Source organism: Nothobranchius furzeri, chromosome 18 (genome assembly GCF_043380555.1).
Source record: "Nothobranchius furzeri strain GRZ-AD chromosome 18, NfurGRZ-RIMD1, whole genome shotgun sequence".
In the NCBI taxonomy this organism is placed as follows: Eukaryota; Metazoa; Chordata; class Actinopteri; order Cyprinodontiformes; family Nothobranchiidae; genus Nothobranchius; species Nothobranchius furzeri.
Genome location: NC_091758.1, coordinates 42615569 through 42640655, shown reverse-complemented (window position 1 = coordinate 42640655; position 25087 = coordinate 42615569). Strand labels below are relative to the sequence as shown.

Genomic DNA, 25087 nt, shown 5'->3' with positions numbered 1-25087 from the left:
TCTTAATTTGAGGATTGGGGGGTGGGGGGCTCAGAAAACAGTGCGATGAACTCTTTTAGCGCCGAGGTGATGAGTAATGGAGCAGGCTTGTGAGAGTCAGCGTCGGGGGGGCCGATTGTGGTTAAACATGAGCGTGTCCCTACATACCGCTGTGCCTTTTCCCATCAGTGAACCCCCCCCCCCCCCCCCCCCCCCCCCCCCAGGGCGTAGACAGCGCATTCCATCTTTATCGATAGACGAGGATGGAAAAATGAGGATTTATGTTTTCAGAGGCCACCTGCTGCTCAGCTGGTTTTATAAAACAATTAGCAAATAAAAATGTAAGAAATACTTTCTTTAGTTCCTTTTTTATGATCCGATAGCAGATTTGTATGTTCATACGTTCATCATTTTACATCCGGCTGCGCTGAGCTGAACAGCTTAGACTAACTTTTTCTGACCCAAATCACAAAGTAAAGGAATGTGGATAATAAAACCCTGACTGAGACATTCCTTTAAGTTTTCATGGGGCAGCAGATAAATGCCACAGCACCCCCTGCTGCTTCCTTCTGTTCAGTCCCGCCATAAAGAGAAGTTTCCAAAGAGCTCCCATTTACAGTCTGCAGCTGAGGTTAAACAGCTGTGGGGAAAAACATAACGTGCACACACTGCTTCCATTGCTTTATACAGTTACACATCATACATTTGACTTAGACACCAAAACGCTGCAATTTAATTAAACTTTATTTTTTTAATATATTACATATCCGAAACTCTTATTTCATTCTTCTGTGCAAGAGTAAAAAAATGGATTTCTAGATAAAATGTTATTAAATATGAATAAACTTGGTTTTTTTCTTCTTCACAGGCATTAATGCACTTTTTCTTCTTTTCTGTCATGTGTCATTGCTGAAAACTGAATTTCTCAGGAACCTTCTCGAGGGATTAATCATTTATTTGCAATCTACTGTCATCTCCCACCTCGATTACTGCAACGCCCTTCTAACTGGTCTTCCAGGCTGTACTGTGAGACCCTCTTCAGATGGTCCAGAACGCAGCGGCGCGTCTGGTCTTCAATCAGCCAAAAAGAGCACACGTCATCCCTCTGTTCATTGAGCTCCACTGGCTACCGCTAGCAGCACGAATCAAATTCAAATTGCTAACACTAGCATACAAAGTCCGAGACGGTACGGCTCCCATCTACCTGAATCCTCTTGCAAAGGCTTACGTCTCGGCCCGGCCGCTCCGGTCATCACAGGATGGTCGGCTAGCAGTGCCTACACCACGCTCAGGACAATCCAGACTCTTCTCATGCATCGTTCCACAAATGTGGAATGACCTACCAAGCACTACCAGAACAGCGGCTTCCTTTTCAATTTTCAAGAAACTCCTGAAGACCCTGCTCTTCAGAGAGCATCTTCTTAACTAGCACCTTCCCTGCACCCGTCCCCCCGCTCTACTCTCCACTCCTTGTTCCCTCCTCTCCATGACTGATGTCAAGTTGTTGTTGTTAGCCTCAAGGGCAACATGCCGATTATTATTTGTAAGTCACTTTGGACAAAAGCGTCTGCTGAATACATAAACATAAATCTGAAATACAAAATGATTAAGCCTTATTTAAGGGGCTTCTAGAACTGCATCTAGCTTGTTTAATAAAGGCAGCGTAAGGTGTCAGATACACCAAAAGCCTCTGACCCGCTTTCCTCTGTGAACTAGTAATGTTGGAATGACCACGGAGAAACCATCGTAAGCTCAGAGACACCTCCTTACAACCCAATTCCACATCAGCAATATAAATGTTGGTGGTAATGCTAACCACAGAACAATGCTAATTCCAGCTACTGCTAACGCTACCCCAAGCTATTGCTAACATCCCTGTTGGATGAGTTGGAAACAACATGGGAGAATGTTGGAGCACACCCGTATTATTCTAGGATGAACTGGGAATATCCAGACCCTTAACTTTCCAACTGACTAATCCAGATACGGAATCGTTTATAGCGTCAGGCAGCATCACAGCGCAGTCCGGGTAAACCGGCCAATCGGTACACAGCTCATTTAATAACTATGTCCTGGCCAAGCAGGCAGATTAAACCAGTCTTCTTATTGTGGAGTTTTCTTATGGGGTTGTTTGGCCATTTTTCAGGGCTCCTGGGCCACTTTGAGCCCCAACAATGTTTAATGTTATAAAGAGGCTCAAAGAACAGTTGTTCTTGTATTTATTTTTATTGGAGGGAGATCCATAAGATTAAATACTTTTGGTAACTAATGCCTTCTTAAAGTCCAAAATAAATGCATAATGGTGATGTTTCTCCGCAGGGAGCTGGAGACAGCTTCATTGGTGCTCTGGCGTTTTACTTGGCTGTCCACCCCACCATGACCCTGGAGGAGATGGCAGGCAGAGCCAATCAGGTGGCGAGTGTGAGTGTGCAGACCTCCGGCACACAAACGTCATTCCCCTTCAGACAGGATCTACCGGCCAAACTGTTCTGAGATCAGACACACAAACCTGTCTGCATGGACCAAGTGGATCGTCTTAGGAAGTCTGCTGCTTTAAGAAGCCTTACAATAATACATTTGACAGCTGTTGAATAAATGTGACAGTAAAATTGTCTTAAACATAATTTATTGAATAATCCCAAAGAGATCAAATGTCACAAATGTTATGGATATTTAAACAAAACTGAGAAACCTGCTGGTCCCAATGAAGACTTAACCCAGGTCTTTCCATCAAAGTGTCAGTGAGACTCTGAACCGCTCGAGGTGTATTAACCCAGGAAGAAATCTTCTGAAAGCATCAGCTGATCAGAAATGTCCCCGACTGATGCTTCCTTTAATCCATGACAACGAAAGTCTCACAGGTTTACTGTCCATGCATGTTGGTACAGAACTGAATTAAATTGATTTGATTTTCCTCTTCTCAAAAAACAGGACATGTTTGTTTACTGCAAAGACAAAGAACAGAAGACAAAGCAAAGGTTCAGTGACATGAAGTAATACTTTAGAACAGGGTATATACAGCAATCCTTAAGTAAAATTTACTACTTTTTAATACTTTTTTTTACTACCTTCAGAATTTTTTAAAAACCATCACAACACTAAATTGCAAGTGTTAATCAGCGACCTATTTACACGTATTTTAACATATATAACATACAAAAAACATAGACTTAAGAGACTCACTGATGTTGACAACGTATTGCACATATTTATTTTACTTAGAAAATAAGCCAGGCACTTCTGTTCAGCGGTTCAGACAGTTGACCACGAGGCCTGAAATGATGCACAACGACCACTGAATATGACGTCATCATTATGTGACTGGATATGCTAAAGCAGGGCTGCTCGATTATGGCAAAAACAATAATCACGATTATTGTGACTGAAATTGAGATCTCGATTATTTAAGACGATTTTTCAATTTATGTAGATTTTTTTATTTATTTTTATTCAGTCATAAAATTGCTCAGGGCACAATCAGGGCAAAAATAAACAAGAAACAAGATGATGACTAAAACAACTCCTGATTCCCAGTATAGAAAGACCAATATACTTATAGCTCATAGTTTATGACCCAAGGGCTATAGAGCTTGGTTTAACTCATTTAAGTCTAACCAGTACAGACCAAAATACCAATATCTTGCAAATACTGACAGCAAGAATTATACAGTGGCATTTATAACAAATACATGCAAATAAATTGATGTTCACAAAATGTTGCATAACATTTATTGAGTCGTGTCAAGGTGCTGTAGGAGAGTGCACTAGCACCGTGTCCTCAGAGAGATTAGTTATCAACGTGAGGAACTTATTTCTACCTGATTTATAAACTATTTATTTACAAGTCCATCAGTTAATGTAATAATTGTCCCAACCACAGCTGCACCCCCCACCCACCAACCCGGTCTCACAGCAATCGTGGGCAAGCTGCACGTGTGTTTAGCACGCCGCACGCGCACATTTAGCCGTTTTTAGTGGCTCAGGAGCCCGCAGGTACGGTGTGTGTGTCACTCACTCTGGTTACCCCAACAGGGAGCCGGCTCCGAGAGCTTTTTCTTTAGCGACTGACACATCACTACATCATTCCCTTTCCTAATGTCCTGAAGAACGGTCCGGAGCGCAGGCGGAGTGTTTAGCTAACCTGCAGCAGGAAATGTCGTCGACAGTTATCCAGAAAGTAGCTAAGGGTTACCAGAGATGTTTCTGAGGTGTTCGCTAGGTACTTTTAAGATTTAAAAAGCCAAGAAGGGGGTCTGAAAAGCTGCTAGAAATAGCGTCAAAGTCGCTAAGTTGGCAACGGAGCGCTTCATTTGTAACTCAGGGCAGCTCAAGTGGGAGGAGCAAATAATCGGCTTGTTTTATTTTTATAATCGTTCAAAACATTTCATTCGGAATATATTTCTATGTCGATGTTCAGAATATGACACCTGATAGTCTGAAAAAAATAATACCTAATTTGGAAAAAATAATACCTCTGAGACCAAATTTAACACTTTTAATGGCCTTAAATTTGACTATTTTTATTTATCACTTTTTAATACTTTTTAAAACCCCGCGGACACCCTGTAGAAGCACTGAGTTTGTTGCATTAACCTTCATGACTGTAATTATGAGATGATTAAGATCATGTTTCACAGACAGAATTAAATAATCATGATTTTCAGCTGAGTGAAATACAATAAAACGAGTTTAACAACTGGAATTGTCTCCATGACAAAATACAGTTCCTGTTGGAATGCGTAATTCTAAAAACGGCACAAGCTTTTGGCAATTTTAATCGAAAATTGATTATAAATTATGGTATTTTGTAAGTCTGTCAAACTTCACGACAAAAGAAATGTTTTTCTGATTTATAATTTACTATTTTTATTCATGAAAGTCAGAACTCAGGTCTCAAAATCCTAAACTGCTCTTCGTTGCTAACACAGCTTCATTAGAAACAGTTCAGGCTCGTGTGCAAATTACTTCACTATACTACAGCTTGATAGTTTTAGTTTTTTTAGTGGGGGCCGTGTAAAAAAGTAATTATGTTTCAAGATATATAAGATACCTTGTCTTAATTTCCCTCAATGCATGTTTGCCTGTTATACGTTTTTAAATGCGGTTAGGGGCTAATAGAGTGAAATAATTGCTAGTGAGGAGTTGGTGCATTGGCACAGAAACACCTGAGTCTAGTCTTCTGACTGTATTTTAAAAACGAGTTGTGTTCAGCTCTTATTATTTTAATCTCACCAAACGGATCGTGTTTACGTAGCACCAGTTTTTCTTTCAGTCGATTCCTCTTGGTGTTGAAAAAGTATCCTGTCCCAGCAGCACTGACCATCTGCACCAGGATGGTCCTGGGGGAGGAAGAACGTTAGTGACCATTTCACAACGATCCAACTGAAATTTATTCAGACGCTTCACTTACTTAGATTTGGCTTTTGCCACTGAAAGAGAGAAGATAACACGTTACAAAGCAGTCAGACTCAAATGCTGCAATTGTTTTATTGACTATCAACCTCCCACGCATGTTGGAAAGCAAAGGAGCGAAGCGAGAGTAGCTAGCCACAAGCTACAATCCAGCTAAAGCAGCGCGACTAGTTTTATTAAACACACAGAACCGACTATGTTAGCGGATACTCTAAAGTATTCGTTAAGTGCCTTGGATACTCACAATTTACGGTTGTAAGAAACATTTTGTAGGTTTCTACTTGTTTTCGAATAAAGCTATAAAACGCAAAACGAACGGGTCACATTGAAAATTTGTTTTTCCAGGTCAAATAAAAGTACTTCCGGTTTTTCTTAAAGGCGCAGCGTACCAGAAACGTTTGTATTAAATATGGCGCGAACATTATTTTTTTATGATTTAGTCTTGTTCAGTACTCCAGGCTTTCAATATATATTTAAAAGTGCACAGTTTATAAATTTAATGGATTTTCTCTTATTTTCTGACCAGATCATCAGAATGATGTGCAAATTAATCAAATGGCCGAAGTTGCCAAGTGGAAGTGAAAATAGGAGGTGGCAGGCAGAAAAAGCATGCATGCAATAGATGGACAGGGTCTAAAAACATTTATATTCAAAAGCAGAAAAATAATTTAAAGATCTGACAAAAGGGATTAAAGAATAATCATCTTTTCGCTGATTAATTAGATATTATTTTAACCTTCATGTTTAATTTTTTTCATCACTTTTGATTTCTTTGTATTTTCAATTTTCTTCAAGCTGATTTAAATCCAATTTTAAACATGTGACATGTGTAAAAACAAAATATGAGAAAATTAGAGAAGCATCGGGTCTTTTTTTATTTTATTTTATTTTATTTTATTTTGATCATTTAAAAGATTTTTTTTCACATTATTTAGCTTTTCCTGCCCTAGTAATTCACAAAAAATTCTATTCATCTTTGTTGTGTTTTCGTAACAATTACTAAGTTTTTTTAAAGATGGTGGCTGAAACACAAAAAGTTGCTGGAAATTTTAATAAAAGGCAACAGAATTCTTTACACAGCCAATCACAAAAATGCCAAGCTCAAAGACTCTTGCATCAGAAGCATCTCTTTTTTGCGCAAACATGGCTTTCTGTTCTATAAAGAGGAACTGATCTTTAGTTCTTTATTTTATTTATTCTTTCTCTGAAATTTAACAGCAGCTGTCAGAAGAGCAAATTACAAGCATGTCTAACAATCGGGCCGCCAAACTAGAAGCTAGAAAGATAAAAATCCTCCAATGGATTTCCTTGCAGTCAAACAAACAGAAAGCAATGAAAGCCACCGTGGAAAATCCAAGTGATGCTCGTTGTCGGTCGCCCTGTCTGCAGCCTTGAGCAAGCGACTCCGATTCCATTATTGGGCTGTAAGGAAACAGACAAAGTCGACTCTGGAATGTCCCAAACCTTGGCTAAAAGAATGTCTCTCAAAGAAGATCAGTGGGTCTGAAACTAGTAATGTCACCATGGAAATCCCCTCAAGTCCTCACAAAACAGAAACTCAATATCCTTCTTGTGGCCACACTGAAACGTTGGTGGAACAAGAGTTTTAACCTGCTCTAAAGCGTTTCACCATGACTAATACAATGGTGGTATTTTCACCAGGTTCATGTTTGTCCTCTTTGTGACCTTTGTGTGACCTCGACAGAATAACTTGTTTTTTGTCCTCAGAGGAAATTGTTCCAAAAGCCAAAAAGAGTCTGAATAGTTTTCTGCAAACATGATATTCCCACCAATTCTTTGTGATTGCCATTTACTTCCTTCAGATAATCTCTCATAGAAGGAAAAGTGAGACTTTCTTCTTCATGTTTTCTGTTTTTGTTTCCAGACGTTTTAAGTTTTGGTTCAACTTTGAGAAGCACAGTCAGCGGCTCCTCTGGGTAAAAAACACATTGGTGTTACTTTCAGCGGATATCAAAATGTTTATTCAAACAGAAAATACAAAGAAAAAGAGGAAAAATGTGGCAGCTAATTCAAAATGGCCATAAGATCAGTGGTTTCAAACACCTACTGGGGGGTCTAGAGAAGATCTCAAAGTTTTTAAATAATAATTAAAATATTTTGGTCACACTTTTTTTTACAATAAGATCAATATAATAAAGAGTTAATGTTGTTGCGGATTTATTTGTTTTTGACATTTGTATCCGTTCGTCCGTCGGGTCAGATCATGGAGACGACAAGTCCAGTAGGGAAGCCCCGAGAGTCCATCCCACTCTCTAGTTCCTTCTAGGATCCCAAGGTGTGTGAGATTACTACGCCCCTGGAGTGACTTCTGAGTTCACTTGAAGGACTCCTCCCACTGGGGTTGCCCGTGAAACCCCTAGATAGGTGACATGGAGGCATCCCTTTTAACATGAACCACCTCAGCTGACTCCTTTTGAGGAGACGCAGCAGCAGCTCTAGTCTGACCTCCTCACCTCAGCACCCTAAGAGGAAGCTCGTTTCATGGGCCCAAGTTCTTCTCCTTTAGGGTCATGATCCATGTCTGGTAAACGGTAAATGGCCTGTATTTGTATTACCGTTACACATTCTTAGGGTTCTACAACCCCCCAAGGTGCTTTAAAATACAATCAGTCATCCACCTATTCACACGCTGGTGATGATGAGCTACGATAGCCACCGCTGCCCTGGGGCGCACTGGCAGAGGCGAGCCTGCCGAGCACCGGTGCCAGGGTGGGTGAAGTGTCTTGCCCAAGGACACATGAGCAGCATTCTCTGGCAGGAGAACTGACCCTACAACCCTCCGGCTGCTGGACAACAATCTCTGCCTCCTGAGCCACCGTAAGAAACTGTCAGAGGTGGAAAGAATACTGAAATGTCCTACTTAAGTACGAGTACCAATACTTTGACAATATTTTACTCAAGTACAAGTAAAAGTACTTGCCTAAATTTTTACTCAAGTAAAAGTAAAAAACATCGTACATAAAATGTACTCAAAGTAAAAGTTACTTAGTTACATTTTTGTCGGCGTAAGGATGGCTACATCTAAGTAGTGCAAAATCACAACGCCAGTTTACAATTCGCTCGTGTGCGCAAAACGCTGAGAATCCGCTAGTTATGAGCGCTAAACGCATGGACGTAATTTTGGGGGGGGACAGGGGGGACATGTCCCCCCCCCCACTTTTTCCAAAGTCAAGTTTTGACCCCTGCACGTTTTACCATCCAAAAACAATTTTACGCTATATTAAATTGACACTGGTTGAGCTCTAGGACCAAGCGGAAAACAATTGTTTGTGTTGAAGCCTGTCTCCCATTAGAGCATACTGTAAAGACCCCCGTGCCCCCCCCCCCCCCCCCCCCCACTTCTAAAGTGAAAATTACGTCCATGGCTAAACGTTATTTTGCCGCTGCTGTGCGGAGCGGTTGGGGAATCACATTTCAAACACGGAACCGAGTCCGGCTACCGAACCGAGCAGAATTTTGATGATGTAACACCGGAGCGCGAATGTGCGGGTTTCAACCCACAGGAGAGGAGGGAGAGAGGAGGTAAACAGCGAGTGGATCACAGGGACTGAACTGATGTTTCTGGGCAAGACAGTGGTAAAAATGGCTGCTTGTCCTCATTATCTAAAGTGTATCCCCCCCCCCCCCCCCCCACACACACACACACACGGTTTAGACGCGGCGCTCATGCAGATGTCTCTTTCTGTTCCGACACACAATATTTTTAATTTATTAAGCCTACAATTTGTTTTTACTCAGTAATGGATATGATTTAAAATGTAGCGAATCACAATTCTTTAAAAAAAAAACTTACTCAAGTAAAAGTACAGATTTTAAAAACGACTTTAAAAGTATAAATACACAAAAAAGCTACTCAATTACAGTAACTTGAGTAAATGTAATTCGTTACTTTCCACCTCTGGAAACAGTCTGTCAAAGACAAATGTTGCTGTGAGGTCGCTGCCCTAGCTTCAACACCCAGATTCAACATTTTTCAGCGGCTGCAGCAGATTCCCGAGCGATAAACAGGAGGATGATGGTGAATCACAACACTAAACCCGTCCTTGTTTTCCTTTACAGGTGTCCTCGTAACATCACCCCAACTGCTGCACCATCTCTCTTTAATTAGCATCTTTATATGTTTATGCCATCTTGTTGTAAAATCAGCCCAAAACATTTCCATGAATGATGAGTTTTTGAAGCACTTCCACTTCCCATTTACAGAAAAAAAAAAACCGTAAGAAGGATCAATTCACAAATCAATGAAATGATGGCGCTGTTGTCAGATAATGTGAAGGTCAATGAGCATCTTTCCTGGAAGAATCTTCACACGCGACCTTGTTTAATTCTTTCTGCAACTGAATTTCCAACATGTTTGATGAGTTGCTGTAATTTCCCTTAAAGGTCACGAAGCTACATTCTGTCTTTTCTGTCGGTGTAATTTTCTCCGGTCTTTTGCTAATTCGCTTTCTGGGAACGTCGTTCAGCTCTTCAGATGTCTAATCGGAGATTTCCTGGAAAAATGAATTGTGCCATTACCCGACCAGTAATAGGTCTTTAATGTTAGAGAACCATTATAAAATCAGGGGGCAGCATGTCTGTACGATCACAGAGGACCCTTCAGCTACTGTTCGAACATCCGGCGTTTTCTGTTCACAGAAGTAGGACAAAATAAAACCCTAGTGGGTCATTGTCTCATAAGCTCCTCTTCAAAGCAGGTCCAGTGTGCAACAGATAGGTCCCACCGAGGTCTAGCTGAGTGGGCCGAATGCGGCTGTGGTGGTGAACTCAGTAAGGGAAAGCTAAACATTAAGGCGGAAATGAGCATGAATGTTATTGGACGGGCCGAGCGGCGCTGTAACCAGGCAGGGAGCAGCTGTCAGGATGTGTGTGGAGGAGCTTGCGTCACTGAGGGATAATTCTGAGAAAGAGGCCGAGACCAAAGCTCCAACATGGGCTCTCCTCCTCCTCTTCCTTCACCATCCCTCCCACTCAGCCTTCTGCACTCCGGACGCTCGCTCCTCTTTCTGTCTCTCACTCTGTCGCACGGATACTCGTCACTCCATCTCACATCCTTTTCTTTAACTAACCACTGCGTCCCAGCTTCCTCTCCTTTATCCTTTACAAACTCAAGCTGTGGTTCTCATCTGAAGAGTCAGAATAAGGTAGAACGGTAGGAATGGGCCACCGGCCCGCCTGTAATAAAAGCCAGCACTTCCCAAACTCGCGCATTTGCTGCAAAAAGTTCAAATGTTTCATTTAATTTGAAATGAATGTGTCTTTCCATCATTAAAAGTGTGCCAGAATTAATAAACGGTAAACGGCCTGGGGTGCAGCACCTTCTTAGGGTTCTACAAACCCCCAAGGCGCTTCACAACACAATCACTCATTCACACACTGGTGATGATGAGCTACGATGTAGCCACCGCTGCCCTGGGGCGCACTGAATGAGGAGAGGCTTGCCATACACTGGTGCCACCAGCCCCTCTGAGGTGGGTTATATGTCCTGCCCGAGGACACAACAGCAGCCTTCTCTGCTTAGAGCCGGGATCGAACCAGCAACCTTCTGATTACTGGACAACCCGCTCTACCTCCTTAGCTGTCCCAATAAAAACTCCCAATAAAATGTCGGGGGGTCAGGTTCAGGATGAGTAAACAGACTCCAGACCAAAAGCTTCACAGCACCAGAGGCCTGGTGTGTAAAGTTTACTAACGCGTCATTTTCCACGTTAACGTTGGGATTTTCCTCTGTTATTAATAAAGTATCTTTGATTTGATTTAAAAAGAAAAACTTGACAGAAAGATTTGTGCGACTTTAAGCAAACTGAGTGTTAGAGACGTGGAGACTGGCAGCGCAGCCGGAGAGACGGTGAGTTTAAAGGTGCAAGATGTAAGAATGACATCCTGTGGTCAAATGTGGTTATTGCAACCTTCCTCTTTGCCTCCTTTCTCCCACTTCATTTTAATGTTTCTTTATGTATTTAATTGTTTATTTAATGTCTGCCGCGAGCGCTCTGCAGCTTCAGCACACAGCTCGATGCTGCTGGAATGCCACTAAACATTTTTACGTGCTGACGTCTGTCACGGTGTAGGAGGTGGAGACGGCGGACCATGTGTGGATGAGCTGAGCAGGAGGTAAAAATGCAGGCTTCAGTAAAAGTAAAAAAATGGTTTAATGGCAGGATGGGATGAACAGGAACACCAACAAACAACAACAATGATCTGACAACGGACAGGGGCAAAACAGGTGGTATAAATACAGAGGGCTGATTAGGGAAACATGGGCAGGTTAACGAGGGACAGGTGAGAACAATAAGGGTAATCAAGGCAGGAGAGAAACACAGTCAGGAGGGCAGGGGCAGAACGTGACAGTACCCCCCCCCCCCCCCCCTTAAGGGCGGATACCAGAAGCCCATGAGGCCACACGACACAGGAGACGGGGACTCAAAGACTGGACAGGAGACGGGGTGCCAACTGGACAGGGACTGGACGGGGACTCGAAGACTGGACATGACAGGAACGAGACTGGACAGGAACGAGACTGGACAGGGACTGGACGGGGACTCGAAGACTGGACCTGGCCGGAACGGGACTTGACTTGGCCGGAACGGGACTTGACCGGAACGGGACTTGACTTGGCCAGAACGTGAAGACTTGGCCGGAGCGTGAAGACTTGGCCGAAACGTGAAGACTTGGCCGAAATGTGAAGACTTGGCCGAAACGTGAAGACTTGGCTGGAACGTGAAGACTTGGCTGGAACGTGAAGACTTGGCTGGAACTTGAAGACTTGGCTGGAACGTGAAGACTGCAGGCGGGGGACCCAGCAGAGAACTGCTGGAGCAGGCGTGGGACCCAGGCAGAGAACTGCTGGAGCAGGCGTGGGACCCAGGAAGTGGACGAACGGCAGGAGCGACGCCAGAAAACCAGGATCGGCGGCAGGCACTCGACAGCCGGTCAGAGCAGGTGCACAGCACGATTCGCTGGATCTCAGGCAGAGGCTTGGGTGCAGGGAAGCAGGAGAAGAGCGGGGAGACCAGCCCTACCACCCCGGAGAACGATGGCGTGCGTAGGGGGTGTAACTCCCTTGTAGCTCCAGGATCCGCGGCTTCCATGTGAAAAACAGGACGGGGACAGAAAGCAGGAGAGGAGAAGGGCTCGACCACCACAGGAAACGGACTGGATGCGCCGAAACCCACCCAGAGGCTTGACCACCCCGGAGAACAGGTAGGATGCGCCAACACCCTGGGCCAGAATCTCCTTCCGCTCAAAGGAGAAAAAAGTAAAAAATAAATCCTCCAGAGAGCAGGTGTTAGCTCACCACAGGTCTCGGTTTGGTCAGTTCATTCTGTCACGGTGTAGGAGGTGGAGATGATGGACCATGAGCTGAGCAGGAGGCAGGAATGCAGGCTTCAGTAAAAGTAAAAACGGTTTAATGGCAGGATGGGATGAACTGGAACACCAACAAACAACAACAATGATCTGACAACGGACAGGGGCAAAACAGGTGGTATAAATACAGAGGGCTGATTAGGGAAGCATGGGCAGGTTAACGAGGGACAGGTGAGAACAATAAGGGTAATCAAGGCAGGAGAGAAACACAGTCAGGAGGGCAGGGGCAGAACGTGACAACGTCACTCTAAAACACCTCGATTTCCATCTCATTTGCCATGGTTACCCCTGAGATGTCATCAATCGAGGCTCATTCATACACAGAGTGGGTGTGTAGGAGGCGGGATTTGATCCAAAAACGCCTGAGAACGTTTCTAGGAAGGGTGGGTGTGACAGTGGATCACTGCCACACCTAAATACTGGACAGATCTACTGATCTTATAATTGGAATGGGACACATTCATGAGGTATTGAAGGTGTTTATTTGTATATTGATTAGCAGGTGACCCAGTAAGATGGGAAGTGCGGTATTTATTGATGGGAAAAACTGAACAAGGAAAGGGCTGTGGAACAAACATTTGTATTGTGGGCGTGTGCTTACCTTTCCCGTTTCCTGCCAGCAGGTGTGAGCAAAATAGTCCTCGAGGGCGTGTGGATCTTTCATAGGTTCCAGAGGGACGTACCAAGAGGAGGATTGGAAGAGTGATTGGGTTATTTTAATATGGTGAGAAGTGTTGATGTAAGTTAAACACTGCTTATTTATGTGGAATGTAGATATTTTAAAGTAACTATGATTGTGTATATATTTATTAGCTTTTACATTTAGTGTTGAGGTTTTAGGTGATGGTTTATCCCAATTAGGGAGACGTATAAAAGCTGATGTTTTCACTGAGAAGAGGTGAGGTGTGTGGGGGATGTAGAAGTCTGCACAGCAAAAAATAAAGAAAAGACCTCTGGTTTGTGATGTTTCTCTGCTAAATGGATTGCTTCTAACAACCGGTCGGCCAAGATAACAGTGGGATTAATAAGCGGGAATTACGTGCAGCTGTGTTGAAGTAGTTGGAACAGGTTGGAAATGTAGTTTGCGTTAGTAAATGTTTTTATAAGGATTCTACACAAAACTTAAAAAATGAGGCTCCTGTACTGGATTAAGGTCTGGTAACCATGGAGTCCGTTGAAGACCAGTGACCTCATAAGGTTGGTTTATGCTTGACGCGTCCGCGAGGTCCGCGCGGCTAAATTGCGTCATTGTAACAACCACACCCCTCCACCGCGCCTCCGCACGGCCCAAACTTTCCGCACCGCGCTCCTAGGAAATTTTCTAACCACGCGGACGGTCGGATGCAGAAAAACATGGCGGACTGGCAAGAACTAGTATGGCAGAGGTTCGTAAATACAGACATTTGTATGATTCAGCTCTCAGAGATCACCGTGATCAACATGTTGTTAATAATTCTTGGAGAGAAATAGCTTGCACTGTCGGAAAAGACAAGGACGCTGTTAAAAATGCTGGAATGCCATGTTGTAAACAACAGTAATTTTTATTTCTACTATGGTGTAGTGTTGGATGCATGCCGTAGAGCTCCATGCTGCCCCCTACAGTTTGGGAGAATATTGGCTCACCGCAGAGACGAGCCGCATGAACCATAAACGCTGCAAGTTGTGAAGCGCGTTCCATCCGCGAGCCGCATCACCAAGCGGAAAGTAAATGCGTCAAGCATAAACCAAGCTTTAGTCATGTTCAAAGAAATAGTTTGAGACTTTGTTGTTTCATGAGTCCACTGCTCTGACCAACAGTACATCTGAGCCGTCATGTGTGCCTCAGTTAACCCAGTTTAGGGTACCAGTGGAGCAGGCCTTGAGCTCATCTCACCAGCGGACTCGTTTACGTAGTAAAACTGTATCTCTGACACCCAGTGATGTATTCTTGAGTTTTCACGTTAATCAGCATGAACAAACAGGACGTGGTTACGTCATACAGGCTGATTATTAATACTAATTTTGTGTTACACCCCGACTGCTTGAGAGACAAAACAAACAAGCTCCAACTCGCTGTCAGAACCAGTGTTTGCTGTTCACTTGACCCCCAGACCTGATTGCAGGAGGTGACTCGATGACTCACTCACACATTTAGACTGGTTCACAACTCCGCGTGCGTGCGTCAGCTCCATGTCCTACTAACTGTTGCATCAAAAAGGAAGAGATGAACAACAAGAGCTGGTCTCATGGAGTCCTTTTTTAATCTTTCCTTCACACCACATGCCGATCTCAGAACCGTTCTCGTTGGTTCTGAAGCAGAACCAGAGGGGAGGACCGAGTCAGAAGCAGAGTGCTTAGATTTAGGCCCTGTCCACACGTAGCCGGGGATCTGCCAAAACGTAGATATTTTTCTACGTTTTGGCCTGTCATCCACACGAAAACGGAGTTTTTTAAAAACTCCGGCCAAAGTGAAGATCTGCGTTTTCTCCGTTTTGGGTGTCTGCGTGTGGACGGACAAAACCGGAGTTTTAAGGTCCGCAACGTCACTTTCCGCGACAAAAAATGCTGACATCACGTGTGCGACCTGTGTTTACACTAGCCGACAGCATGGATGCCCTCAGAGCTGCGCTCGCTTTATCAATTGTCCAAGCGCTTTGTGCTTGTTTGTTTTTGCAAGCGGAATTACTGCTCCTTGCGGAAGACCACAGACGAAGGACGAGGTTAAGAATGGGGGAAGTACTGCCGCCTACAGGTCTGGCATGTCCTTAACAACGTATTTATCTGGGTAGGTGTGGACAGAGTTTCTTTTTTAAAACGAGGTGGTGTGGATGCAAGTTTTTGGAGGGGCGGATATTCGTTTTTTTAAAAACCCGGCTACGTGTGGACTAGGCCTGAGCCAAGCCAACTTGATTTGTGTCGCACCTTACGGCAGTATAAAACCGACCAAAGTGCTTCACAGAAATTAAAACATTAAAAGCAATACACAACATAAAAATGCATCAAAACTAAAGAACTAACACTAAAATGACTCATGCTGAGTTAAAAGCCAAATCATAAAAATAGGTTTTCAAAAGAGCTTCAAACCAGACAGTGAAGAGGCCGACCTAACGCTCAACGGCAGCACGTTCCAGAGCCCAGGGGCCGCTACAGAGAAAGCCCAGTCACCTCTGAGCTTACGTCTTGTTTTTGGGACTTCCAGGAGCGTCCTATCAGCCGACCTTAGAGACCGTGCAGGGGAGTTAAAAACCAGAAGCTCAGAGGTCATCTAGAGCAAGGCCATGCAGATTAAAAAGCCCACAAAAGCACCTTGCACTGGTGCTTTTCTAAAACGAACAGGCAGCCAGTGCAGTGAGGCCAGGACAGGAGTAACATGCTCCCAGTGAGCAGCCGTGCAGCAGCATTCTGCACCAACTGTAGACGTCAGAGGTGGGATTGTGAAACACCACAGTAATCAAGCATTAATGTAATAAAAGCAGGCATTACTGTTTCAAAATCCTTTTTGACAGCAAGGTCTTTATTTTGGCGATCCCTCTTAATTGATAAAAACTAGATTTAGTCACGGCACCGATTTGCCCGTCCAAAACAAGATCCCTGTTCAGTGCAACACCCAGGGAAGTCACCCAGTTTCAAGAACGGGGCGAGCTGACCGAGGTCATCTGCAACTGCAGATTTAGCTTTATATCACAGATTAGATGGTGGAGCTCTTTTTCAGCTCAAGAGCCAGCATCTAGCTTGTTTTGGTTGTTTCTCTGCTCTAGCACACCCGATTCAATATTTAATTCACCTGTTCAGCAGATCAAGCTCTGCAGAAGCCTGTTATCTACCTGCTGATTAAAATCAGGCCTGTTCAGGTAGAGAAACTGCAACATTTTACAGACACACCTTCACACTAAATGCTCGTTTAAAGCCGGATTTAACCACATGACCGTTTGGGACCAGATGCAGTGGGACAGGTGCGTTGAAGCAGAGAGTTTCTCCTCCTCAACACACCTGATTTTAGTCTGCTGGTGACATACAGGCTTCAGCAGAGCTTGGTGACCTGCCGAACAGGCCATTCAATCAGGTGCGTGGGAGCAGGGAAACAGCTAAAACATGCGGGACCAGGGTTTCTGTTGTGGAGAAGAAAAAGCTGAGCTCTTGATTCACTGGTCCATCTAAACCTGCTGAGCTCCCAGTGGGGAGTAGTAACTGGGACAGCTCACTCGTTCCCAGTGGTCCCAGAATCAGCACCACATACGGCCGTGACGACGCGCAGCAGAGCGGAGCGCTGGAACGCTTTTAACGTTCAGTCCAACTCGTCTCGCCGTGAGTCACAAGCCTGCAGACACATGAAGTCACAACAGTTTGAGTTTCTGCTGGAAAATCAGATTACAGGAGGAAAAACGCTGGCCTGCGCGAGAAAACAAACCGTTTACTCAGACTGTTCCTGGACTTGAGACCCGTGGCTTTGTGACAGCAGCAGCTTCTGCTGGCAACAGAGAACAATAAGAAGTGGGGACGTCTGTTAGGAGGAACTCAGTAGGCAACACACCAGACGCCACTTCACAGCCTCGTTCACAATTTAAAATAAAAAAAATCCTGCCAGGGGATTGAAGGAGAGAAAGCAAAAAGCTCCGAATAATTACACGTTTAAAACTCAAGATCCTAATTAACGCAGCAGCTTCCACTGCGCCACGGATCACTTCTGACCATTTGTAGGTGGCGGATTGTTTTTGGATTTTATGAACATTTTATTATGGTTTGCCACCCACGTCTCTGCTTGCAAGGAATCGAAACACATCCTCGCATGAGCGCAGAACCACCGGGGACACCGTCACATCCAGTTTGTAATTCATTACCAGCGTGGCTGATCCAGAAAACGCTGCGCAGTCACATCACACTCTGGGCCTGCGTCTGTCTCCAGCTGTCCAGCAGCATTATGCGACATCACTACAGGATACTTCTTCTTTTCTATTTTTTCAGCATGACCCAGATTTGACCGTTCTCAGAAAATCTAATCTCTTGTTTGCATGGCTGGAAATCTCAGTTTTTCCTGTGTTTTTGCATCTGTTTGCATTAGAACATGCCATATTAATAGCTGCTGTCTATTAAATACATCTAAATGATTTATTGCCGTCTTTTTTCATCTCTGGCATCTTGCGCCTGTTTAAAGTCATCAGCGAGAGCGAGGCATGAAACAAACAAACAGCAGAACGCTCTGGATTGTTTCTCCACTTGCGTAAATGGAAGCAATTGAGTCATTTATGATGTCACACTTCGGTGTGCATCAGGTTGCTATGGTTACACCAATGTTGGGATAATGAGGTCCTCGGATTGGATTTCCACGCAGGAAGCAGTTCTGTGAAGATTGGTTTAAGGGCTGAAAAATTGTGCATCAGTGAAGAGAAAATTAAATCAATGCTGTTAAAAAAGTCAGTGTGATTACCCACCAGAGGTAACGAAATCCTGGTGCGGCATGTCTGATTACCTGGAATCTTCAGCACTGTTAGCAACACCTTTCTCATTAAAGGAGCAACATGTAAGAATGTTACAGTGAAACAGTCAGAATCGGAAGGTTTTATTGCCATTTGTGTGAGATCATCAGGAAACTGCTGCTGGCGCTGGCGCAAGAAAGGAAGATAAAAATAAGAGATGAGAAAAAATAGGAAGTCAGAATAAAATCATGATAGAATAATTATATAAAGTGGCGATACTTAGAGAAATGGCTGCTGTATACAAGACAGGGTAGGAACTGATCAGAGCAGATCAGTTCAGGCACAAACAACATCGGGTCATGCGACTGGAACCAAGCGACTGGAGTGGACAGGTCCACGGTTCTGGTCCGAATGCATCTGAGCTTCCTACCAGATGGGAGCGAGTTAAAGAGACTGTGTCCAGGGTGAGACGGGTCACGGGTCAGCTGTTATCTGACCTGCACGCCTCAGTGACCTGGAGGTGCAGGTCCTGTATAGAGGGGAGTTCGCCGTGTAGAGAAGATGTGCTTACATTTAATTAGAAACCACCAAACGGTTCCCGAGCGCGGCTGTGTCTGCAGCTCACCGCTCCCCCAGGGGATGGGTCAAAGGCGGAGAACAAATTTCGCACACACATCAGTGTGTGTGACAACTGATGGCACTTTTACTTTTACTTTAACTTTAACCATAGAATGTGAATTATCATAAAATATGAAATATCACCTTAATGGATCTTTGAGTAAATTTAACCAGAAGATCGGATCTTTTTATTGCAGGGATTGAGCAACACTTCGTATCAACTCCAAGAAAGAGAGAGTTAGGTTTAAAAAGTTAAAAGATTTATTTCTAAACAACTTAACAAACTAACTCTAAACTCTATGTGTGTGATGTAACAAAGGTGGAGTAAGACTGAGGATGGTGTGTGTGTGTGTGTGTGTGTGTGTGTGTGTGTGTGTGTGTGTGTGTGTGTGTGTGTGTGTGTGTGTGTGTGTGTGTGTGTGTGTGTGTGTGTGTGTGAATATGTTCAGAACCAGCAAATCCGGAGAAACGATTAGTTCTGATGGGAGTGAGATGGTGTTTCGCTCTAAGCTTTGGTTGGAGATTATAACACACATTGAGACACCATCTGTTGGTCTACGTACCCCAGCGGAAGTCCCCGTTTAGATCAGGAGGTGTCGAGGTCCAGCTTGGACCTTGTCTGGAACCGACGCCTGTAGATATGCAGCGGTCGCCGACCCTTCCAGTCTTGACTTACTCCCAGGTCATGACAGTTTATTGGCATCAGCGAGACCCTGAAGGGGGTCGTGATGGTTCAGCTTTTATTCTGAAAGGAACCGTTGCAGCCGGTGGAACATGCAACAGATTTTATCCAGCTTGTCGTTGGTTCTTTCGGGTTTAAGAGGAAAGTTACGGATTGGCCACTCCGACAACTTCTCTGGAACGCTTGGAACTGAAGTTAAGATGACGTGTGGCGTAGTTTTATAATCTGGATGTTTTGATTTATGGTCGAATCAGGATTTGACAACAAAAGGGTATTTACCAAGCACCAACAAAACCACGCCTCGCATCAGATCTGGAAGGTTCTGATTGGATCAGAAAAAGGAAATGTGTCATGTGATTTTAGCATTACGTGTGATCAGTCTAGTGTAAATATTTAAAGTTATATTACTTATTATATACTATTATAGGATTATAATATCAAATAATAAATAGTCTTATTTCACAGACTGATTCAACATTAGCTTCACATGATTATTTGGACTAACAAAGTTATTTGATTATCATTTAATAGAGTTCTTCATCTTCTTTCTTCTGCTGTCTGAGGAAGCAACAGTTTAGATAAGAGCACAGAGCATGCGTGGCCTTGGCCCACATCCTGTAGATTATGCTTGTGCCAGAAACTTGTGTTTCTGCTTGGGTAGAGCAAATAGAGCAGGGCCTTTAGGTCAAAGATGGACAATCCATCACGCTACAGCAGCCAACGACCTTCTCAGCAGAGCGTACGACACGCTGCAGCCTCCTCTTGTCCCGGATGGTAGCTCCAGCGTACCACACGGTGATTGAAGAGGTCAGGATGGACTTGATGACTGCGGTGCAGAACTGCCTCATCGACTGTTCCGGTCTGGTCCACAGGAAGTACATCCTCTGCTGGGCCTTCTTATGATGGAGGCGATGGTGGGCTCCCACTGGAGGCCCTGGGTGATGGTGGGTCCCAGGAAGCGACATGAGTCCATCATGGTTGGACTCATGTCGGGACCACATCAGTCCGGTTCTGGCCTCCCTGCACTGGCTTCCGATTTGCTATCGCTCACAATTCAAAATCCTCGTCTTTGTTTATCATTTCTTCCAGGGTGGTGGTCCCCCCTATCTGGCCACTCTCCTGAACAAACATTCCCCATCACGCGCTCTGCGCTCCTCTGACCAAGGCCTGCTCGCTGTCCCTCGGTCTAGGTGTCGTACCCGTGGGGACCGGGCTTTCTCAGTCCTAGCACCGTTACTCTGGAACCAGTTGCCACCCTCAGTTAGGCTGTCCCCATCTCTGCCAGTCTTTAAGAATCACCTAAAAACACACCTCCTCCGCTTGGCGTTTCCAGAACATGTTTGATTTTGGCCCTCTTTTATGTTGAATCCATTCCACAGTTTTCATTGGTACACTCAATCCAAATGTGTTTCACACATTTTTCCTGTACCAGAATGTTTCATCTATTTTGTAATTTCTATTTTGTAATTTGAATTGCTTTTATTGTTGATTTATTCAATATATTTACCTACAACTGTACCATGTTCAGCGCTTTGGGCTTCCTGACAGGGTTGCGGAAGGCGCTTTATAAATAAAGCTTTGATTGATTGATTGATTGATTGATGGTGATAGGAGTGTTAGACAGGGTTATGGGGGAAGGGGGTCTGTGTACTTCTTACGGTCCACAACAACCTCCGCTGTCTTCTGGGTGTTTAGCACCAGGATGCTGTGGCTGCACCAGGACACCAACTGTTCCACCTCCATCTGTAGGCTGACTCATCCCCGTCAGAGACGAGTCCGATGACGGCGGTGTCGTCTGCAAACTTGATCAGTGTCAGGGACTTGCACAAACCAGCCAGAGAAGCACTGCTGATGGTTCTGAAAGAGAAGCTTCAAAAATAACACGAACTTAACCTGATAAATATATCCATGTACACTCAGGATATCTCCCGAGACTGGGCTAGTCGGCATGACACCAGCACAAGAATCACATCATCAAGAATAAACGTTTAGACACACCAGGTTCAACTTAAATAGTGGCTGATCAGAACACACACACACACACACACACACACACACACACACACACACACACACACACACACACACACACACACACACACACACACACACACACACACACACACACACACACACACACACACACACCAGTCTAATCAGTTCAGGTAACTCAAATAACTACATCATAATTACATAAACATGAACCTCCCCTCCCTTGGGAGTAGGCAGGTCCCTGAAGTGCTGATTGGACTTCCTGCAGGTGTGTGAGACTCCGTGGGTAACTCCAAGTCACTGGTAACTGAAACAAAATACAAAATCAACACATGCATTCATAAACATTACAAGACTGATTGTGTGCACATCAACAGTCATCCTGGACAGAACACAGAAAACAACCATTACCAGAAGACCATACCCCTTTGGCGACAGACGCTGCCGTCACAATGAGTTTGACAGACTCGTGGCTGGAGGTGCAGCTGCTGGTGTGCAGGGAGAAGATCAGAGGGGAGAGAACACAACCCTGAGGAGAACCGGTGCTGATGGTCCGCAGGTCAGAGAGATTCTTCCCCAGCCTCACTTGCTGCTTCCTGTCCATCAGGAAGTCCGTGATCCACCTGCAGATGTGGTCGGGCACGTTCATGTGGGACAGTTTGTCTTGGAGGAGGTCTGGCAGATTGTGTTGAAGGTAGAGCTGAAGTCCGTGAACAGGATCCTGGCGAAGGTACCCGGAGAGTCCAGATGCTACAGGATGAGGTGAAGAGCCACGCTGATGGCCTCATCTACAGACCTGCTGGCTCTGTAGGCAACCTGCACTAAACAGTCTAATGTCTCAGGCATGACGGAAGAAGGTTATAATGAAAAAGATTTCATTCTCAGCCGGCCGGGAGGTCATCGGTTTTTCTCCTTTCAAACTAAAGAGGGACGCATTCTTTGTTTACAATCAGTGAGCCTGCAAGGTTGCTGAGTCCGAGCTAAGCTGACGTTCCATCGTCGGCATTTTTAACGTGACGTCGGCCGGCCAAAAGCTCCAGAGATGTTTAACCGAAGCCAGGAAACAGGAGCGAACCAGACGTCATCTCCTGTACCCCTAAGAAGCCGCGGCATCGTATTTAGCAGGATGTCTCCTTTGGTCCTAACGGTTGCAGACCCTTGAATCAAACTAAATAAACTAAAACAACCCAGACGCGTGTGTAAAGAAAACCTGTTAATAGAGGGAAGATGTAAAATGTGTTTTCTGGGTGACTCACGAGGCAAGTTGTTGATTTTCAACACAGCTGAGGTCATAAATATATTTTTATTGACTCGTATTTCTAGGTGTGCCTGATGAGTCCACGGTCACCTGCTACCTCACAGAGAGACGACGGCCACCGTGTTGTCGGGAGTAACGTTATAAAACAGGCAGCCGGTGTCCTCCCATCTGCTCTCGCTCCTCTGTCTCTTTTCTCTGTTCCATGACGCAAAGCCTGAGTGGGAGTGGACAAACCTTCTGCTCCCCGAGAGGACTGAGTGGGCCGCCGCCATCCGCTGTGCGTGCAGCAGAGACGGAGGCAGAGATGGAGGTTTTTATGGCACAAGACGGGAGGGGAGGGGAGGGGAGGGAGGGAGGGAGGGAGGGAGGGAAGGCTCTCCAACAAAAAGGAGCGAAGGCCTGAGAGGAAAGAGACAGAAGATCCAGGATAGCGAATAACGGGGATGAATGGGGAGACAGGAAAGGGGAGAGTGAATGGTGGCTCAGTCTGGGGAGGGATGTTTTTATGGGAGGAAGGAGGGTGTGACGAAGACGTAGATGAGTGAGGAAGAAGCCTCATAATGGAGAGATAAGAACAGGAAGCAGGCAGATGAAGCTGCAGGAACTCTTCTTTGATTTAATATCACATTTATCGGTATAGTTACGAATAAAACGTCACAACTCAAGTCTACCAAAGTCTCTTCTCTTTGTTTCTCAGTTTTGTTTAAATTTATTGTACTTTTTCAGGCTTCTGGATCGTTTAAAGTTAAAACAACTTTTGACCCATTTTCATCTGATTTAAGGTTTATTGTGTTTTTAAAACGACGGGTTTCAAAAGTCAAACATTAGGATCGTATGTGAAAAATCACTGACAAGTTTTAAAAACAGGATTTGTGACGCTGAAATCTCTTTCGTCCAAAGGTTTGCTTCATCTTGGTTCATTGCCTTTTGGCCATAAAAACAACAAAAAATCAGACAAAAGTTCAAATTCCAGGAATAACAAACACCTCATCTGGATTTTGTCACCTATGAGCTTTAAAACACAGTAAAACATCAAATCTACCAGAACTTTGCTCTTAACTGATGAAAAACTGATGGCACAGCATTAAACCGCAGAAAGAAGAGCTGGTTTTGACAGAAAGGAAATAAATCAGCAATAAATGAGCCAATAATTATATAAAATAACAAATATCTGGTACTACATCCCAAAAATATTAATGTTCTCTTTTGTTTCTGTAAACTTTAAGTAAATATAATCCTGAACATTCAAATCTGAGTTCATTACTTCTGAACCCAAACTAAAAACCTGCATTTAACAACAAAACTAAATTCTTTTTATTTTATTATTGTCACATAATAAACATTTAGTCGTGTTTTGATCTTTAACTGTTTTCTACATGAAGATGATCGATGGTCCTCGCTTAACCTCCATCCCTCTCTCTCTCTTTCTGCTGCTTATCTTTAGTAACTCGCCCTCCACTCCCCCCCCCCCCCCCCCCCCCCCCCCCCATGATCCGTTGATGGCCATTTCACAATTTGGCTAAATACAGCTCTGATGTAACAAGCGACACCTTCTGTTTCTATGCTTCCGGTCGCTAGGCAACCTCAGCAATTATCCCACAGCCAGGAGAGGGGAAAGGGAGGAAGTGGCACCCCGAGGCCCCCTGCCTTTGTTCATCTTGGCCGTGACCGGTCCGGCTTCATCCGTCATCTAAGTGCAGCGCTTTCATAGCAGGCTGGTGACGAGGGCCGCCTCGGCATGCTGCGATTCCCACCACTCTCATTAAATCACCTCTCCTTCCTGTATGCTGAGGACATCCAGGAGGAGATGGAGGTCTGAACCAAAACACTCTGCTGCCCTCTCTTGTTGCCTCCAAAGCTCAAAAACCTCACAGTGAGCTAATTCAGTCATAATAATACCCTTTATGTTTGGAGCTGTCTTTAAATACTGATTACAAAGTGTTTCACAGTAGGAAGTAAATCACAAAAGGGCAAAATGGGTGGAATTTAATCCTCATTCAGCTATATCTTTAAAGCATTTTTGGTCTGAATGCAATTTCCTCCTAATCTTTGTTAATCAAAACTTTCAAAAAATGAAGATTTTTTGTCAGTTATGGTTTAAAAAGATGATATAGAGCAGTTTGCAACCCTTTCTCACAGTTTTGTCTTAACTTTGTTTCAAATCCTCCACAGATGGTCAAAAGTTAGCAGCGCCAGCCCCTTTAGATTGTGTGCCGCCGAAGAAATCCCCATTTAAAAGCTCTAAATTAGCTTTAGAAACGTCCAGATCCATTCCTCCTTCTGACACAGGTGCTGCAGCAGCACAGGTACAACAAGAAACAACTCTAAAAACAGAACCGGAGGTTCTGAGCAACAAACGCCCAG

At 44.3% G+C, this 25087-nt stretch overlaps 2 protein-coding genes across 5 annotated transcripts in view; one reads left to right on the top strand and one right to left on the bottom strand.

The window, feature by feature from the left end:
* Nucleotides 1–2591, top strand: part of rbks (ribokinase) — a 42801-nt gene extending 40210 nt beyond the window's left edge. For all 4 annotated transcript variants that reach the window (XM_015975431.3, XM_015975430.3, XM_070547104.1 and 1 more), the window contains one exon: nucleotides 2299–2591. In XM_015975431.3, coding sequence (XP_015830917.3) covers nucleotides 2299–2472 — 174 coding nt within the window. In that variant the 3' untranslated portion in view covers nucleotides 2473–2591. The remainder of the gene's footprint in view (nucleotides 1–2298) is intronic.
* mrpl33 (mitochondrial ribosomal protein L33) lies at nucleotides 2589–5765 on the bottom strand. Its single transcript, XM_015975433.3, has 4 exons — nucleotides 5636–5765; nucleotides 5390–5408; nucleotides 5212–5318; nucleotides 2589–2924 (listed from the first exon to the last, which is right to left on the bottom strand). Exons 1-4 carry the CDS (start codon nucleotides 5655–5657, stop codon nucleotides 2875–2877), a joined length of 198 nt encoding a protein of 65 aa, XP_015830919.1. The 5' UTR covers nucleotides 5658–5765; the 3' UTR covers nucleotides 2589–2874.
* Nucleotides 5766–25087: the final 19322 nt, after the last annotated feature.

What these genes read in the sequence shown, in the direction of transcription:
- mrpl33 (XM_015975433.3), bottom strand. Translation starts at nt 5,657, where the DNA reads ATGTTTCTTACAACCGTAAATT. An exon ending in ACGTAAACACGATCCGTTTG is followed by an intron (nt 2,925 to 5,211) that starts GTGAGATTAAAA and finishes TTGTCTTTGCAG; the next exon opens with TAAACAAACATGTCCTGTTT.